At 43.2% G+C, this 14,155-nt stretch overlaps 1 protein-coding gene across 6 annotated transcripts in view; it reads right to left on the reverse strand.

The window, feature by feature from the left end:
• The window catches only part of LOC114596838 (potassium voltage-gated channel subfamily KQT member 1-like), a 360,069-nt gene that overhangs the window by 283,020 nt on the left and 62,894 nt on the right, over positions 1 to 14,155 (reverse strand). For all 6 annotated transcript variants that reach the window (XM_077930824.1, XM_077930823.1, XM_077930827.1 and 3 more), the window contains 5 exons: positions 12,829 to 12,919; positions 6,253 to 6,379; positions 4,858 to 4,936; positions 2,558 to 2,654; positions 1,179 to 1,319 (listed from right to left, as the gene is read on the reverse strand). In XM_077930824.1, the coding sequence (XP_077786950.1) occupies positions 1,179 to 1,319; positions 2,558 to 2,654; positions 4,858 to 4,936; positions 6,253 to 6,379; positions 12,829 to 12,919 (535 nt within the window). The remainder of the gene's footprint in view (positions 1 to 1,178; positions 1,320 to 2,557; positions 2,655 to 4,857; positions 4,937 to 6,252; positions 6,380 to 12,828; positions 12,920 to 14,155) is intronic.

The raw sequence follows: 14,155 nt of genomic DNA on the forward strand, positions 1-14,155 counted from the left end.
CTCCAGGCACAAGCTCTGGGGAAGCCAATTGTGCTAGTCTGCCATAGAAGGCAGCAGTGCAGAGTGCAGCCAGCCAGGGCAGCAGCTCCGATAAACGACTCCTCTCCCTGGGGCAGTTTTGCAGCATTAAATAAATATTGAAGGGATTCCACAATCTCCCATAACATAAGCACTTATTTGGATTGCTTATATGTATAAGATAAGTATAAGTTCACCTGAAGCATGGTGGGTGGGACACGGCACAGTATTGAATCAGGATTAAAATCACTGGGAGGTGTGCTTGTGACATGCATTGGGAGGGGGACCCAATTTGTAGCTCCTCACATTTGTCAGCTTATTTCTAGGTTTCTCTGTCTTGATGTTTTGGTCACACACTGTGAATGTGCTTAGGATTGCTCTTGTTGAGTCAAGTGACCAGTAGGATGCAGCAGAGTGATAACTTCAGGGGGTGTATATATGTGTGTTTGTATATGAGCTCCTTCCTGCTGGCATGTTTGAATACTATACTTCAAATCTGATGCTGTTTTGACACTCTGTCATGGTCTTCTGCTTTGTTCTGAGCCAGCTTGAAAGGATTTGTTTGCAGAAATAAGGGATATAAACTACTATAATAAATAATAATGAGGTGCAATGGCCATAATGCTCATTCACATTCCTCTTGTGCATCACTCAGATAAAAAAGAATGAGAATGTGAGATTAGGTTCCGGAAAAATGTGGTCTAGCATTTTTTTCCCAGTGGTCGACCTCCATATGCTCCTGACCGGGAAGAGATGAAGAGAAGCAAAAGAAGGGACTTATCACCACAACCAGTAGCAACAACTTCCCTGTTAATTATGCTGTGAATGAAAAAAGTACTTTCTTCTGCTCCTCTGAATCCATTCCCAAGCAATTTAATTGGCTGGTGATGGTTTTGCCTTACGCCAAGTATACCATTAACTTCACAGGTTCGATTCATGCTTGTATAGCAAGATTTAATTTAAATTTTTTTAATATGAAATGTTCAGATTTAAGTACTTCGCAAAGTAACTTTGGCCTTGCTTCTCTTCTACAACCTACAACACAGAGTCTTTTTGTACTATTTACTCTTAACACTAATTTCAATCAAATTCCTGATTCTGAATATTTCACTGAAAGGGTGATCTTGCAGCACTGGATATGACACAAGAGATGCACTTACCACACCCCACCAGAGAGCATCAGCATAACTGGAAAACCCTGTTTGTCCCTCCTCATCCACTGCATCCTTCTCAGCGAGATAGACGAAGTACGATGAGAAGATCAATCCCAAGAATCCAATATACAGCGTAGTTATTAGTTCCTAACAGGAACAAAACTTGATTACTGATTGGAAGCTCTCTTTGTACAAATGCTGATTTTGGTTTAAAAAATTACTCAGAACCATTTCATATTTTTAATAAAACATATCCAGTGATGCTGGTCTGCTTTATGACCTGTGGCAGTCATGTCTCACCTTTGAGTTGATATGCTAGCTTTTATACATATTCAAACAAAATTTTGAAGAGTCTGCGTTTCTGGTAAACATAGACTAGAATAAATCTTATTTTGAAAAGCAAAAACAAACCCCACTGTGAGCTGGCTACCCAGAGCCTGGGCCATATCCAAGAGTATGCTTAAAGTCTAGCCAGTGAAGCACTCAAAAGTGATTCAAGTTAGCAGCTGAATGTACTGTTACCCTGTTTGTCAATACAGCTGAGGGTCCAACATGGATCCCTATAGGACTAACTGCAGTCATTTTTAGGTACCAAAGCATTGGAAACACCTGCTGCCCCAGCTAGGAGGGCACCGGTTGCTGGGGCGGCTCTATAAAGCCAGCCTACCCGAGGGGCGGGGCTGCCCCCAAAGCAGACGACACCAAAGGGGATCGTTCCTTTGGGGGAAGCACTTTGGGGGTGAAACGAGGTGGTGGGCCAGCCCCTTTATGCTAAAATTATGGTTTTAATTGGGATGGGGTTTTAACTTGGGTGGGTGTTGTTTATTTGGGGTGGGGTTGTTTTAAATTGTTCTTAAGTGTTGCATGTTAATTTGTATTTTTTTTAAAAAAAAAAAATAAGGCTGATTAATATTCTACAGCCTTTTAAATGTGTTTGTGGAGGTTATTCGCACTCACGCAAGAGGAGCCCATCGCATCAGGAGGATGCTGTGTTGCCTTCCTCCAGTTCCAGAGTTGCCAGTTCAGGAGCCCTAATGGAACCCAACTCTCTGTTGGAGTTAATGACTGCTAAAGCAGGAAGGGCCTCTCTCATGGAAGCCTCTGAGATAGAGCGGCTCGGTCTGAGAATGGCAGCTGCTCTGCTGTTGTGCAGTATCCAGCCCAAAGCCTGTACAGAGCTATCTCAGGCACTAGGGAAGCCTTGCCTCACCTTGCCTCTGTACTGCTGAGGCCAGGGATTAAAAAAAAGAACACACTGAGAGATTGCCTCAAACCCTACATTTCCAGGTGAGTTCATTTTCACCATACCTGATGTTAGAATAAGAGTTTTACAGGTGTAAAAAGAGCCTGTTAAACATATTCAATAACCTTCCCATACTCAATACCTGACGATGTATGAATACAACAGATCCCAAGAGCCTCCAAGTGCCACCCTGTCGGTCTACATGAAGCATGCGAAGTATCTGCAAAAAACGGATTCCCCTGTGGAAAAAATGGCAGAATGCAGTGAGAGCCCATTAGACACAGAAGGCCTATCTGTGGAAATGTGAGTATATTTTCTTCTGAATACTACAATGAAATTTGAAAACTCATTAGTACTAACAGTACTCAGTCAAATAAATAATTTATCAGTTAGACCAGTCAAAGAAGTTGTTGAGCTTTTCTTAGGGGAGCTCACCCCTTAAATAGCTTATCTTTTTCGCCCACAGCCTCTGTCGCGCAACACATAGCGCACCAAAGAGTTCTGGTGAGTTCCGGATGAAAAAAAGTCCTGAGTCAGACAAAACCAACTACAGTGGCACCTCTGGATGCGAATGGGATCCGTTCCAGTGCCCCGTTCGCATCATGAGCAGAACGCAACCTGTGTCTGCATGGGTCGCGATTCGCCACGTCTGTGCATGACTGAGCGTCATTCTGAGCGTCTGCGCATGCGGTGAAACCCGGAAGTAACCTGTTCCGTTACTTCCGGGTCACCGCGGGATGCAGCCCAAAAAGATTTAACCCGAAGTGTCTTTAACCCGAGGTATGACTGTAGTAGCTTTGTGGGACAGAAGAAGTAAATTTTATCTGCTTCCTGCGGCAGATCTACGAAAGTTTAGTGTTACATTGCTCATTGATTTTGCACATAGCTGTGAAGGGAACGGAGTGGAAAAAAGCTTGCTCCACTCCGGTCTGATTCCAACCCTTGCCACCATGGACTGGTCTGATTGGCCAGAATTCAGAATTGGGCCTGGCAGGAACTCCCGCCCTCCTACACAGCCAGCACGGGGGGTTTCCAACTACAAGCCGCCCAGGCCAGCATTGCTCCTGGGGGTCAGGACCCATTTCTATGGGCTGCAACCACCACCCACCCCAGGACTGGATAAGTGGACATTATCTCACCCTCTGGCTTCCACCACAGCTCCCAGGGAGCTCAGAGGAAGGGAGGTGCCTTTTGCTTTTTGTCTCTTTCCCAATTCTCCTTTCAGAGCAAGGCCTTCCTGGTTTCCTTTTTCACAAGCAGCTGTCCTGTTTCAATCTGTAGCCTATGTGCTCCCAAACAGCAACATATATGATATGCAGATAAATGCATTTTTTGTATGCAATGTTGTGCCTGAATGTATCTACTCTCACTGATAGATGCAGGCAACTTTAATATGGAGCCTGAGGACTCCCAGGACGTGATCCTTGTTAGAAAATGTAGTAAAAAGTTATAGAAGTTTTATTCCCTGATATTTGATTTAATTTATTTCTTCCATGTATTTATAACTGCAAGGCAGCCCTCACTGGAAGATCTGTGGTGCATCAGCACAATCCTGTGTTTGCATTAAGTGAGTGTGGGAGAGGAAAGCCAAGAGAAGGCACATTTTAAAATGGCAGTTTTAAACAAAACCAGAGATTTGAATAAAGCAAACAGGGAAAGTTGTGGTTTTAAACAACAGCAGAGTAGATTGATATTGGCAGTTTCAAACAAGGTTTGAGTACAGCGAGAAGTGAGCTGGGAAATGCTCTGTTGTGCTCGCTTCACATATTCCATAGTACCTTCCCACAATCATGTATTTCACTCTGGGTATGACATGTTGTCTTGAATATGAAGTTTCAGATTCAATGTAGTAATTTAGAAGATACAGTGGTACCTCGGGTTACAGACGCTTCAGGTTACAGACTCCGCTAACCCAGAAATAGTACCTCGGGTTAAGAACTTTGCTTCAGGATGAGAACAGAAATTGCGCGGCAGCGGCGCAGCGGGAGGCCCCATTAGCTAAAGTGGTGCTTCAGGTTAAGAACAGTTTCAGGTTAAGAACGGACCTCTAGAACGAATTAAGTTCTTAACCCGAGGTCCATATACGGACAGTGTGCACCAACTGAACTTAACCATCTCTAACGGAAGAGACCAATTAATAGGCTCGTTCATACAATTCTTTTCATCTTGAAGATAAGGTAAAGATATCCACATGGCAGGTGTGTGGAAGGGGCTCTGCAGAATAGGAGAGAGTAGAGGGTGATCTGCATGCAAGGGTGAGTTGAAAAAAGTAAGAGGAAAGGTGGAGGAGAAGAGGAAGGGATGGTGAAAATAATAATAATAATAATAATAGATATATGTAGCTAGATATAGATGCCAACAAATGTCTTTGCACAATGTAAGTCAGCTCAAGCTTTTTACTGAAAGAGACAATAAATCTAAACTTGACATATCTTGGCATACCTTATTGCAGATGTGGCAAACACCTGTCCATTTGATCCTACACTCAGAACAATAATTGAAGCTATAACAACAATAAGATCTGTTGACAAAAAAGGAAAATGAAACTGTTAATGCATTTTAATGCCATCAAAGGAAAGGGGGGGGGGGCAGAATGTTACAGCCTTTCAGTACTAAAAACAACCAAAATCTATAGAAGGCTTCTTTCACATGTAACATGAAGGCTTTTTTTTTATTCCTCCCACAATCATCTCTGCTTACAGGTCTTGCTTTTTTCTTTTTAGCACTTCAGAACCCTGTTTAATCTAAGATGACACTGGGATAAAATAAATAACTACATAAACCATATGGAAAAGGTTTATTTCTTTTGTATTTACAAAAGGCTTTGTCATATCAAAGTTTATGATGTGTAACGTCTCCAAACCGTCTACAGGGCAGACAAGAAATTGCAGGTGGTTTGGAGAAGTTACACTTAGCCATTATAGGTAAAGGGTAAAGGACCCTGGACAGTTAAATCCAGTCAATGGCAACTATGGGGTGTGACACTCATCTTGCTTTCAGGCCAAGGGAGCCAGCATTTGTCCACAGACAGCTTTCCGGGTCATGTGGACAGCAGGACTAAACCGCTACTGGCGCAATGGAACACCATGATGGAAGCCAGAGTGCACAGAAATGCCATTTACCACCACAGTGGTACCTATTTATCTACTTGCACTGGTGTGCTTGCAAACTGCTAGGATGGCAGGCAGAGCAATGGGAGCTCACCATGTCGCGTGGATTCGAACCACCGACCTTAGCCATTATACCACCTTTTGAACAGTAAAATTTTGAGGGTCAAATTAACCCTACCAGTGGACATCAGCTACCCAGAACTCTGTTCCTAGTAGCCAGGGAGGGAGGCTTGTTTTCTCCTGCTTTGGAGGGTAGGACCTGAACCAATGGCTTCAAGCTACAAGAAAGGAGATTCGGACTCAACATCAGGAAGAACTTTCTGACAGTAAGAGCTGTTTGACAGTGGAATGGACTCCCTCGGGAGATGGTGGCCTTTCCTTCATTGCCATATATTGCATCTCAGAAAGAGTACAAGAGGACTGAAGGTGGATTGAAGGTGGGTCAGGATGTTAATCCCCATATTAAAGGAGTTGGGGTGGAATATGAGAGAACTCGGATTTTGCTAAGTGCACCTAGAACATAAACAAAGGCAAACACCAACCAGGAATGTAGTGGCTCATAATCTTATAACAGCTCATCTCCCAATAAAAGGTGGGCCAATAAAAATATCCATCTTGAAGCATCAGTCAACTCAGCTATACGCAAAGCCAGTATATCCTTACTGCTCAAAAAGGCCATGGGATTGATGTCTCGGTATGATTTTATATTTAAAACAGACGATCTCACCTATTATTGATATAGGCTTCCTAGCAAATCGTATTCTTCCCTTAATACCAACATATTTGCTTCTGCAACCGGCAGACCAGAGCCTCACCACATATTCAGCACCAAAAAATACCACCAAGACAATTTCCTGAAATTAAAAACAGTATTTAAGGCTTATTGTTTGAAATTTATTATTATTAACAAATTTTATCATACATTAATATTTTTGAAAACATTAAAACATTAGTTTTAAAAGGCAGCATAGAAATGTGGTAAATACAACTAACAAGAGGAATTGAAGTTTCCTTTTCGGACTTTCTTTTCTTTCAAGGGCACAAGGATAAAAGCAGCATGGTGGGTTTATTTATTTACTCAAAATTATTTATTTATTTTGGGGGGAGGGTGGTAAGGATTGTGTTTTGTATATAATTTTTTTTTCTTTTTGTATAAATAAGTGGAATAGTTAATATTAAAGTTTACACCTAAGATAAGTTGCACAGCAGGAAATGGCTTTCATTCAATTTGCTACTCCTCTTTGTGATCTTCATTTGTAGAACACCGTAACATAAGGACATAGTGTACCACGATGTAACATGATTTACATAGATTTCCAGCAAGTCTTAGATCTTTTCAAAAAGTCAGGCTGGCATATAACAGTTCCATCATCATCATCATCATTATTATTATTCTATTTTATTTTTTAGAAAAAAATATCTGCTATATACATATTACATACATTCAAAAAAATACAGTTGTATAAATAATAAAGAAAAAATACACATTACCTTAACTAACATTTTCCAAGTATAGAAAAAAATGCAAAAATGCACAAAAACAAAAATAAAAATAGAAAAAGGTAAGAAAAAGAGTATATCTAAGAAAAAATGAGAAAAAAAGAAAAGAAAAAAGATTTGACTTCCTTCGACCACTATATGTTTCCTATAATCTCATATCCTTGGTTGTCTGTAATCATTCTAAACTTTCTGGAGAGATAATTTGTTTACCTCTGGAGTTTTTAGTCTAGGCTAAGCCAGTCATAATTTTGGGAACCAACTTTCTTAATATAATTGTTAAAGACATCCCATTCTCTCCTGATCTTTTCGCTTGGTTGATTTCTGAATTCTGTTAGTTTCGCCAATTCAATATATTCACTTAATTTTAATAACCATTCTTCCTTTGTTGGAATTGTGTTGCTTTTCCAATATTTTGCAATCACAATCCTGGTCGCCGTTATTGCATATAAAAAGACTCTTTTGTTGTCCTTTGGGATGTCAGTTGTGAAGATACCTAATAAAAATAACTCTAGTGGTTTTTTTTAGCAAAGTGTATTGTGGCATTTTTAAAAAAATCTTCGTAAATCATGTTCCAGAATACTTTAATTCTGGGACATGTCCACTACATGTGGAATAGATTCCCATCCTTGTGATTACACCTCCAAGACTTACTGCTGATTTTTTAAATTCATTTTTGCCAATTTTGATACCACCTATACATCATCTTTAAAAAGTTTTCTTTAATCAGGTAGCAGGCTATAAACTTAACATCCTTTGTCCAAAGATTTTCCCATTTCTCTAATTCTACAGTATATCCGAAGTCTTGGGCCCATTTTACCATCACGTCCTTAACCATTTCGTCTTTTAGGTGCCAGTTTAACAATAACTTATACATTCTGGATAGATTTTTTTCCTCATTTGAAAGCAATTCCCTATCTAGAACTGATATTTTATTATCGAATCCAGTTCTTCTATCTTCCTTGAAAATTCTGTTTAGTGGTGATACTGTGACCAGTTAACAGTTCCATTAAACACTGTATATATATTACAATGTTGTGAAGCCTCCTGGTGGAGCATGGTGGCTCCACTGAGATGTGCAACAAGGCATAGGGAGCTGCTGTGTGACAATTCAGAGCATCCACCTGTCTAGTCCACTCTGACTGGGGGGAAGGGGTGGTCAGGCAGAGAGATATTTGCTAGACCTGCTACCCAAGTTCCTTTAACTGGATATGTCAAGAACTGAACCTGGAAACTCCTTCTGTACCAGAGGGGAATGTTTTGGAAGCTGAGACTTAATATAAATATGCCTATTTTTTGACAAGCGATATTTAGACTTCTATCCAGCAATTGTATTGTTTAAATTACTAGATTTCTGTCTTGTCTTTTGACCTCATAGAAGCCCACTGTCACCAATACATAAAGAAAGAAAGCATAAAACCGGATCCTAAGCTAAAACAAGTATCCAACATCTATTTTTGTTCAGCCCAGTTCCCAGTCTATACACTTCACATTCCCTCTCAACAGCTCCAGACAATAGAAGGTCCGGCATTCAGTCCCTAGCATGTCCAGATGGGGCTGGGATAGACTGGATGTGAAGCCCTTGCCAGCCTTTGCCAATGAGTGTAAACAATTGCTAGATGTACCAATCATCTGATTCAGTATAAGGTAGCCTTCTCTATTCCTACTTATATCAACTGGTCAGACCAGTTCTTCCCCAACACAGTTTCGTAGGACGGGAGGAAATCAGTTGCTAGCTGCAGAAGGGGAAATGGCTATCCTGTGCAGATATTTTACTGAAAGCAAAAGTTTCCTTGGCACAACTGGCATATAAGCTGGTATAAGCTGCTTTATACTCCTTGGATCACTGGCCCTGCTAGACTGGTATTGTTTACATTGACTGGTGGCAGCAGCTGTCCTAGGTCAGACCACTCTCCCAGCCCCACTTGGAAATACCAGGGATCAATCGGGGGTGTTTGGAAGCAAAACATATGCTCTATCATGTGGCCCGTCTCCTAGAAATGGCTGCCATTACTACAGCAAAAGCAAGAGGAAAAGATGTGCATATGGCAATGTATGCCTCCCTTAAATATTCATTTATCTGCTAAGTGTTCGGTGTCAGAAGACATGACATGCTCAGGCTTTAGAACATTTGGTGACGCCAGTAAAGAAATGCTTCAAGAAACAGAAGCTTGTGATATCTTCAAGCTGAAACCCACAGAATTTAGTTATCTGAAAGGGTCAACTTTCCCTTAAACTTTCATGGCCAGACAGGATATTGCCAATTGAACGAAGTGACACACCTGTACTGTGTCTGAGATGTGGCCTCAAGCTGCCCCTAGTTTTTGAAAATGCTGCATTAGTCTCTTTTAATTCAGTTTAAATACCATTAAAGGAACTAATAGTTTTCTGTATTCTGAGAAGCTACTCTCTTTTGCTGACACTGGTCCAGGGGGCCTCACCCACCCAATGAAAATGCCCAAATTTAGCAAAGTACATACATCCAGTACATATATGTAGTACATTTATTATATTTATATAAATATATAAAAAGAACTGTAATACATATGCACTTAGCATTTGTAATCATGTTTCCTTTTCCTGAAACTGAGAGAATGATCAGTTAGATGTGGTTTAGTTTAATTCCTGTATTGCAGAGGTTTGGACTAGATGACCCTATGGGTCCCTTCCAACTCTACAATTCTATGATCATATCACTTACTATACCTTGATTAAAAGGGTTGGTTCTGACACATGGACCACCAGCTAGCCATTCCTGCTCTATTAGAAACATACAAGTCAAATCCAGCTATGTTCCATGAATAAACCATGAAACCACATCCTACTGTTGCTTATCCAGAAATTATTGAGTTCAAAGTGTCTTAATCCTAAAAAGACTGCAGCCTTAAAGTGCAGAATTATACATGTCTATGCAGGAGTAAGTCTCTCTGATTTCAATATGGCTTACTTCCAGCAGGTAATTGGGTGTAAAATATACAGGCAAGAAAGGTGCAAAAACAATGCCTAACAATCCCATGAGTCTTTACAAGTAAAATTCCAAGATCCCTTGCAACAACCCTTGAGGCCTGTGGAGAGCTGGAGTTTGAGGAAGGAGGTTTTCAGGGAGTGATTATGTTGGAATTTGGCAGTTTGGGGAGGAGGAATGCCTGGTAAAGGTATTTGAGGGTTGCTGGAGGTTTTTTGAAGATTTTTGTAGTTTTGGGTATTTTTTCTGAGAATTTTTTGAGCTTGGGGGATTTTTATTTGGTCAGGATTTTTTTGGAGAAGGCTGTCATGGATGAACCAGGGGTTTCAAGGCCCCCAGAGGGAGGGGGAGCCTGGGAGCGGAAGAAGTGGACGAGGTGCGGGGGGGGGGGGGAGAAGGATTGGAATAAGCACAGAGCAAGGGAGAGGTTTACGCTGCATGGAAAAGAGGAGGGCTGAAAGGCAAGGCAGGAGACTTGTTGGGCCAAATGCAGGCCTCAGCAGAGATGTGCTAATGACCCGTTGTAAATACTGCAAATAAAGACTAAAAAAGGTAGAGAGGCTCCTGTGGTGTTTGTGGTGAAGAGAGAGAAGCCCTCAGCTCTGACAACGGCACTGTCATTTTCCTTGGGTGCTGACAAACCCATTAAAGCAGTAAGTGGTATCCACGCTGGAAGAGAAACTAGCAGTGCTGGACTGTTTGCAAGAAGGCATCACTATGTGTGCTGTGGCACGCAAGTATGGCAGGAATGAGTACAGCATCCATGCCATCAAGATACAGGAGGAGATCCGGGCAGCAGTGGCAGTAAGTGGACCTGCAATTACCAGGGTCACCAGCAACATGTGGGACAAGGTTCTGGTGAAGATGGAGAAGGCACTGAACCTGTGGCTGGAGGACATGAACCACCAGTGTGTCCCCGTTGATGGCAACACCTTGTGCAAGAAGGCTCTCAAGCTGTATGTGCAGAGAGGGAGCAGCTAGAGAAGGAGTTCCAAGCCAGCTCCAGTTGGCTGAACTGCTTGAAGGGTTGCTTCAACTTGAAGAACATCCACACCACTGGCGAAGTTGCATCCATGAACTTGGGGGCTGCTGAAGTGTACTTGAGCAGCTGAAGAGGCTGCTGCAAGAGAAGGGCTATCTTCCAGAGCAGGTGGGATGGCCTGGGAATCTGATTCAGAGGCTGAACCTGAGGAGTCTCAGCCTGCACGGGGGTCCCCGCCTCCAGGGCCGGCTGAGCCGGGGCAGGGGCTTGAATCTGAAGGGCCCTCACCTGTGCCGGATCCTCAGGAGCAGACACCAGCTGAATCCGCTCTGGCTCTGGAGGACCCATTGCCTGCAGGTGCTCCTCTCCCAGCCCTATCAGGGGAAGGTGAGGTTGCCTCTGGGTCCAGTAACCCTCCAGCCTCTCCTGAGCTGCAGAGACTCAGGGCAGAGAGGCGGAGGGAACTAAGTTCTCTCAGGAGGAGTGCTCACCTCCAGGCAAGTCACCTGTGGACCGGGGCTGCCCTATGCCTCAGAAGAGATAAAGACCAGTCAGCCCAGTCCCAGGCTGCAGGAGCAACATTGTTGGTAACCGGTTCCTGCTGGCACCCTGACCTGCTCTCTTGAGTTCCTGATCATGCCCGACTCCTCGCTTTGTACCTCGCTTCGCCCCTGATGGACAGCCTCCTTACCCTCGACCTAGGACCGGATTTAGACCATGCCGCACGGTAACCCCCCCGGGACCAGCACATGGATGCTGGTCCAGATTTCAACCATGTGGCATTCTGGAAGTCCTTCAACACTGTGGTCCGCATCACCTATGTCAAGCAGGCAGTAGATGCCATCAAGCCTGAAACAAAGTACGCCAGTGCAATCTGTGGAAGGAGTGCATTCACGATTTCAAAGGATTTTCAGACATTGCCACGAGTAAGGAAACTGACTGAGGGGCAACAGGCCTTGAGTCTGGCAGAGCTGGCGGAGCTGGTGACATCACGTTCCAGTTCAGAAAGCAGGGAAGAGGATTATGATGGTGAGCAGGATGAGCAACCCACCTGGACTGGGCGTTGGTCTGCTTTTCAGAACTCTTCAGCACGGTCATGCACATCTCCTAGTATGACTCCTGCATGGAACACAGCCTAAAGATCCAGTGTGCGATTGTGGACAGTGTGTGGCCATACAGGGAGATGTTTGACCAGATGAAGAGGCAAAAGCACAAGTTGCCCATCACCGTGTTCCTCCACAGGACACCACCAGCAGCAACGTGCATCTGAATTGTAGCCAAGGACTTTGAGGGACAGGTCTACCCCCCTTGTTTGTTCCACATCGTCCTCCAGCAATGAGGAAGACTGAGAGCTACCATTACCATCCTTCCTGCCTGTCTGGTAAGTGATGCTGGTTTTCCAAGGGTTTACAGAGGTTTAGAGGGTGTTTGCAGACTTTTTGATGGTGTTTCAAATATATGCAACTTGACCAATGCACACGGTGCCTCAGAATGTAAGTCCCATATAAATGGGGAGTTGCCTGTACACACCTACAATCAAAACTGTGGTACTTCCTTCTGAGTAAACATGTGCAGGATTGTGTTATGACCATTTCTTACAAGATGTGTTCTAAAACAGAAGATATAGGATATAAATATAATTAAGGCTGCAGTTCTTACTCTTCTTGCCTGGGAGTAAGACTCATTTAATTCAGTTTTGTGTGCACATGGTTAGGGCTGTGCTCTTAGTAAGTAAGTAGTAAGTAAGTAAGTAAGTAAAATAGAGATTGATAATTTTGGATTGTTCAGCTTTTTATAACAAGTTTCTAACAGATATACATACAGATATTTCACAGAATATTTTAAGTTAAATCACTTACCATCCAAAAAAGAGTCCCAGTGGCAAATTCTGCATAGTATTCAATAGTGGACAGAACACTAAAGATTAAACAAACCAGCACCAATAGAAATCTGTTGGAAGAAAAAAAAAGGAATCTGCATTCAGTGACAAAAAAGCCACAGTTTACTTCAAACCCATACTTCAAATATAATAATAATAATAATAATAATAATAATAATAATAATAATAATTATTATTATTATTATTATTATTATTATTATTATTATTATTATTATTTATTCATACTCCGCCCATCTGGCTGGGCTTCCCCAGCCACTCTGGGCGGCTTCCAAAAGAATATTAAAATACTATAATACATCAAACATTAAAAGCTTCCCGAAACAGGGCTGCCTTCAGATGTCTTCTAAAAGCCTGGTAGTTGTTGTTCTCTTTGACATCTGGTGGGAGGGTGTTCCACAGGGAAGGCGCCACTACCGAGAAGGCCCTCTGCCTGGTTCCCTGTAACTTGGCTTCTCGCAGTGAGGGAACCGCCAGAAGGCCCTCGGTGCTGGACCTCAGTGTCCGAGTAGAACGATGGGGGTGGAGACGCTCCTTCAGATATACTGGACCAAGGCCGTTTAGGGCTTTAAAGGTCAGCACCAACACTTTGAATTGTGCTCGGAAATGTACTGGGAGCCAATGTAGGTCTTTCAAGACCGGTGTTATGTGGTCTCTGCAGCCGCTCCCAGTCACCAGTCTAGCTGCTGCGTTCTGGATTAGTTGTAGTTTCTGGGTCACCTTCAAAGGTAGCCCCATGTAGAGCGCATTGCAGTAATCCAAGCGGGAGATAACCAGAGCATGCACCACTCTGGCGAGGCAGTCCGCAGGCAGATAGGGTCTCAGCCTGCGTACCAGATGGAGTTGGTAAACAGCTGCCCTGGACACAGATTTGACCTGTGGCTCCATGGACAGCTATGAGTCCAAAATGACTCCCAGGCTGCGCACCTGGTCCTTCAGGGGCACAGTTACCCCATTCAGGACCAGGGAATCCTCCACACCTGCCCGCCTCCTGTCCCCCCAAAACAGTACTTCTGTCTTGTCAGGATTCAACCTCAATCTGTTAGCCGCCATCCAACCTCCAACCGCCTCCAGGCACTCACAAAGGACCTTCACTGCCTTCACTGGTTCTGATTTGAAAGAGAGGTAGAGCTGGGTATCATCCGCATACTGATGAACACCCAGCCCAAATCCCCTGGTGATCTCTCCCAGCGGCTTCATGTAGATGTTGAAAAGCATGGGGGAGAGGACAGAACCCTGAGGCACCCTACAAGTGAGGGCCCAGGGGTCTGAACACTCACCCCCCCACC

Source organism: Podarcis muralis, chromosome 6 (assembly GCF_964188315.1).
Source record: "Podarcis muralis chromosome 6, rPodMur119.hap1.1, whole genome shotgun sequence".
Taxonomy (NCBI): Eukaryota; Metazoa; Chordata; class Lepidosauria; order Squamata; family Lacertidae; genus Podarcis; species Podarcis muralis.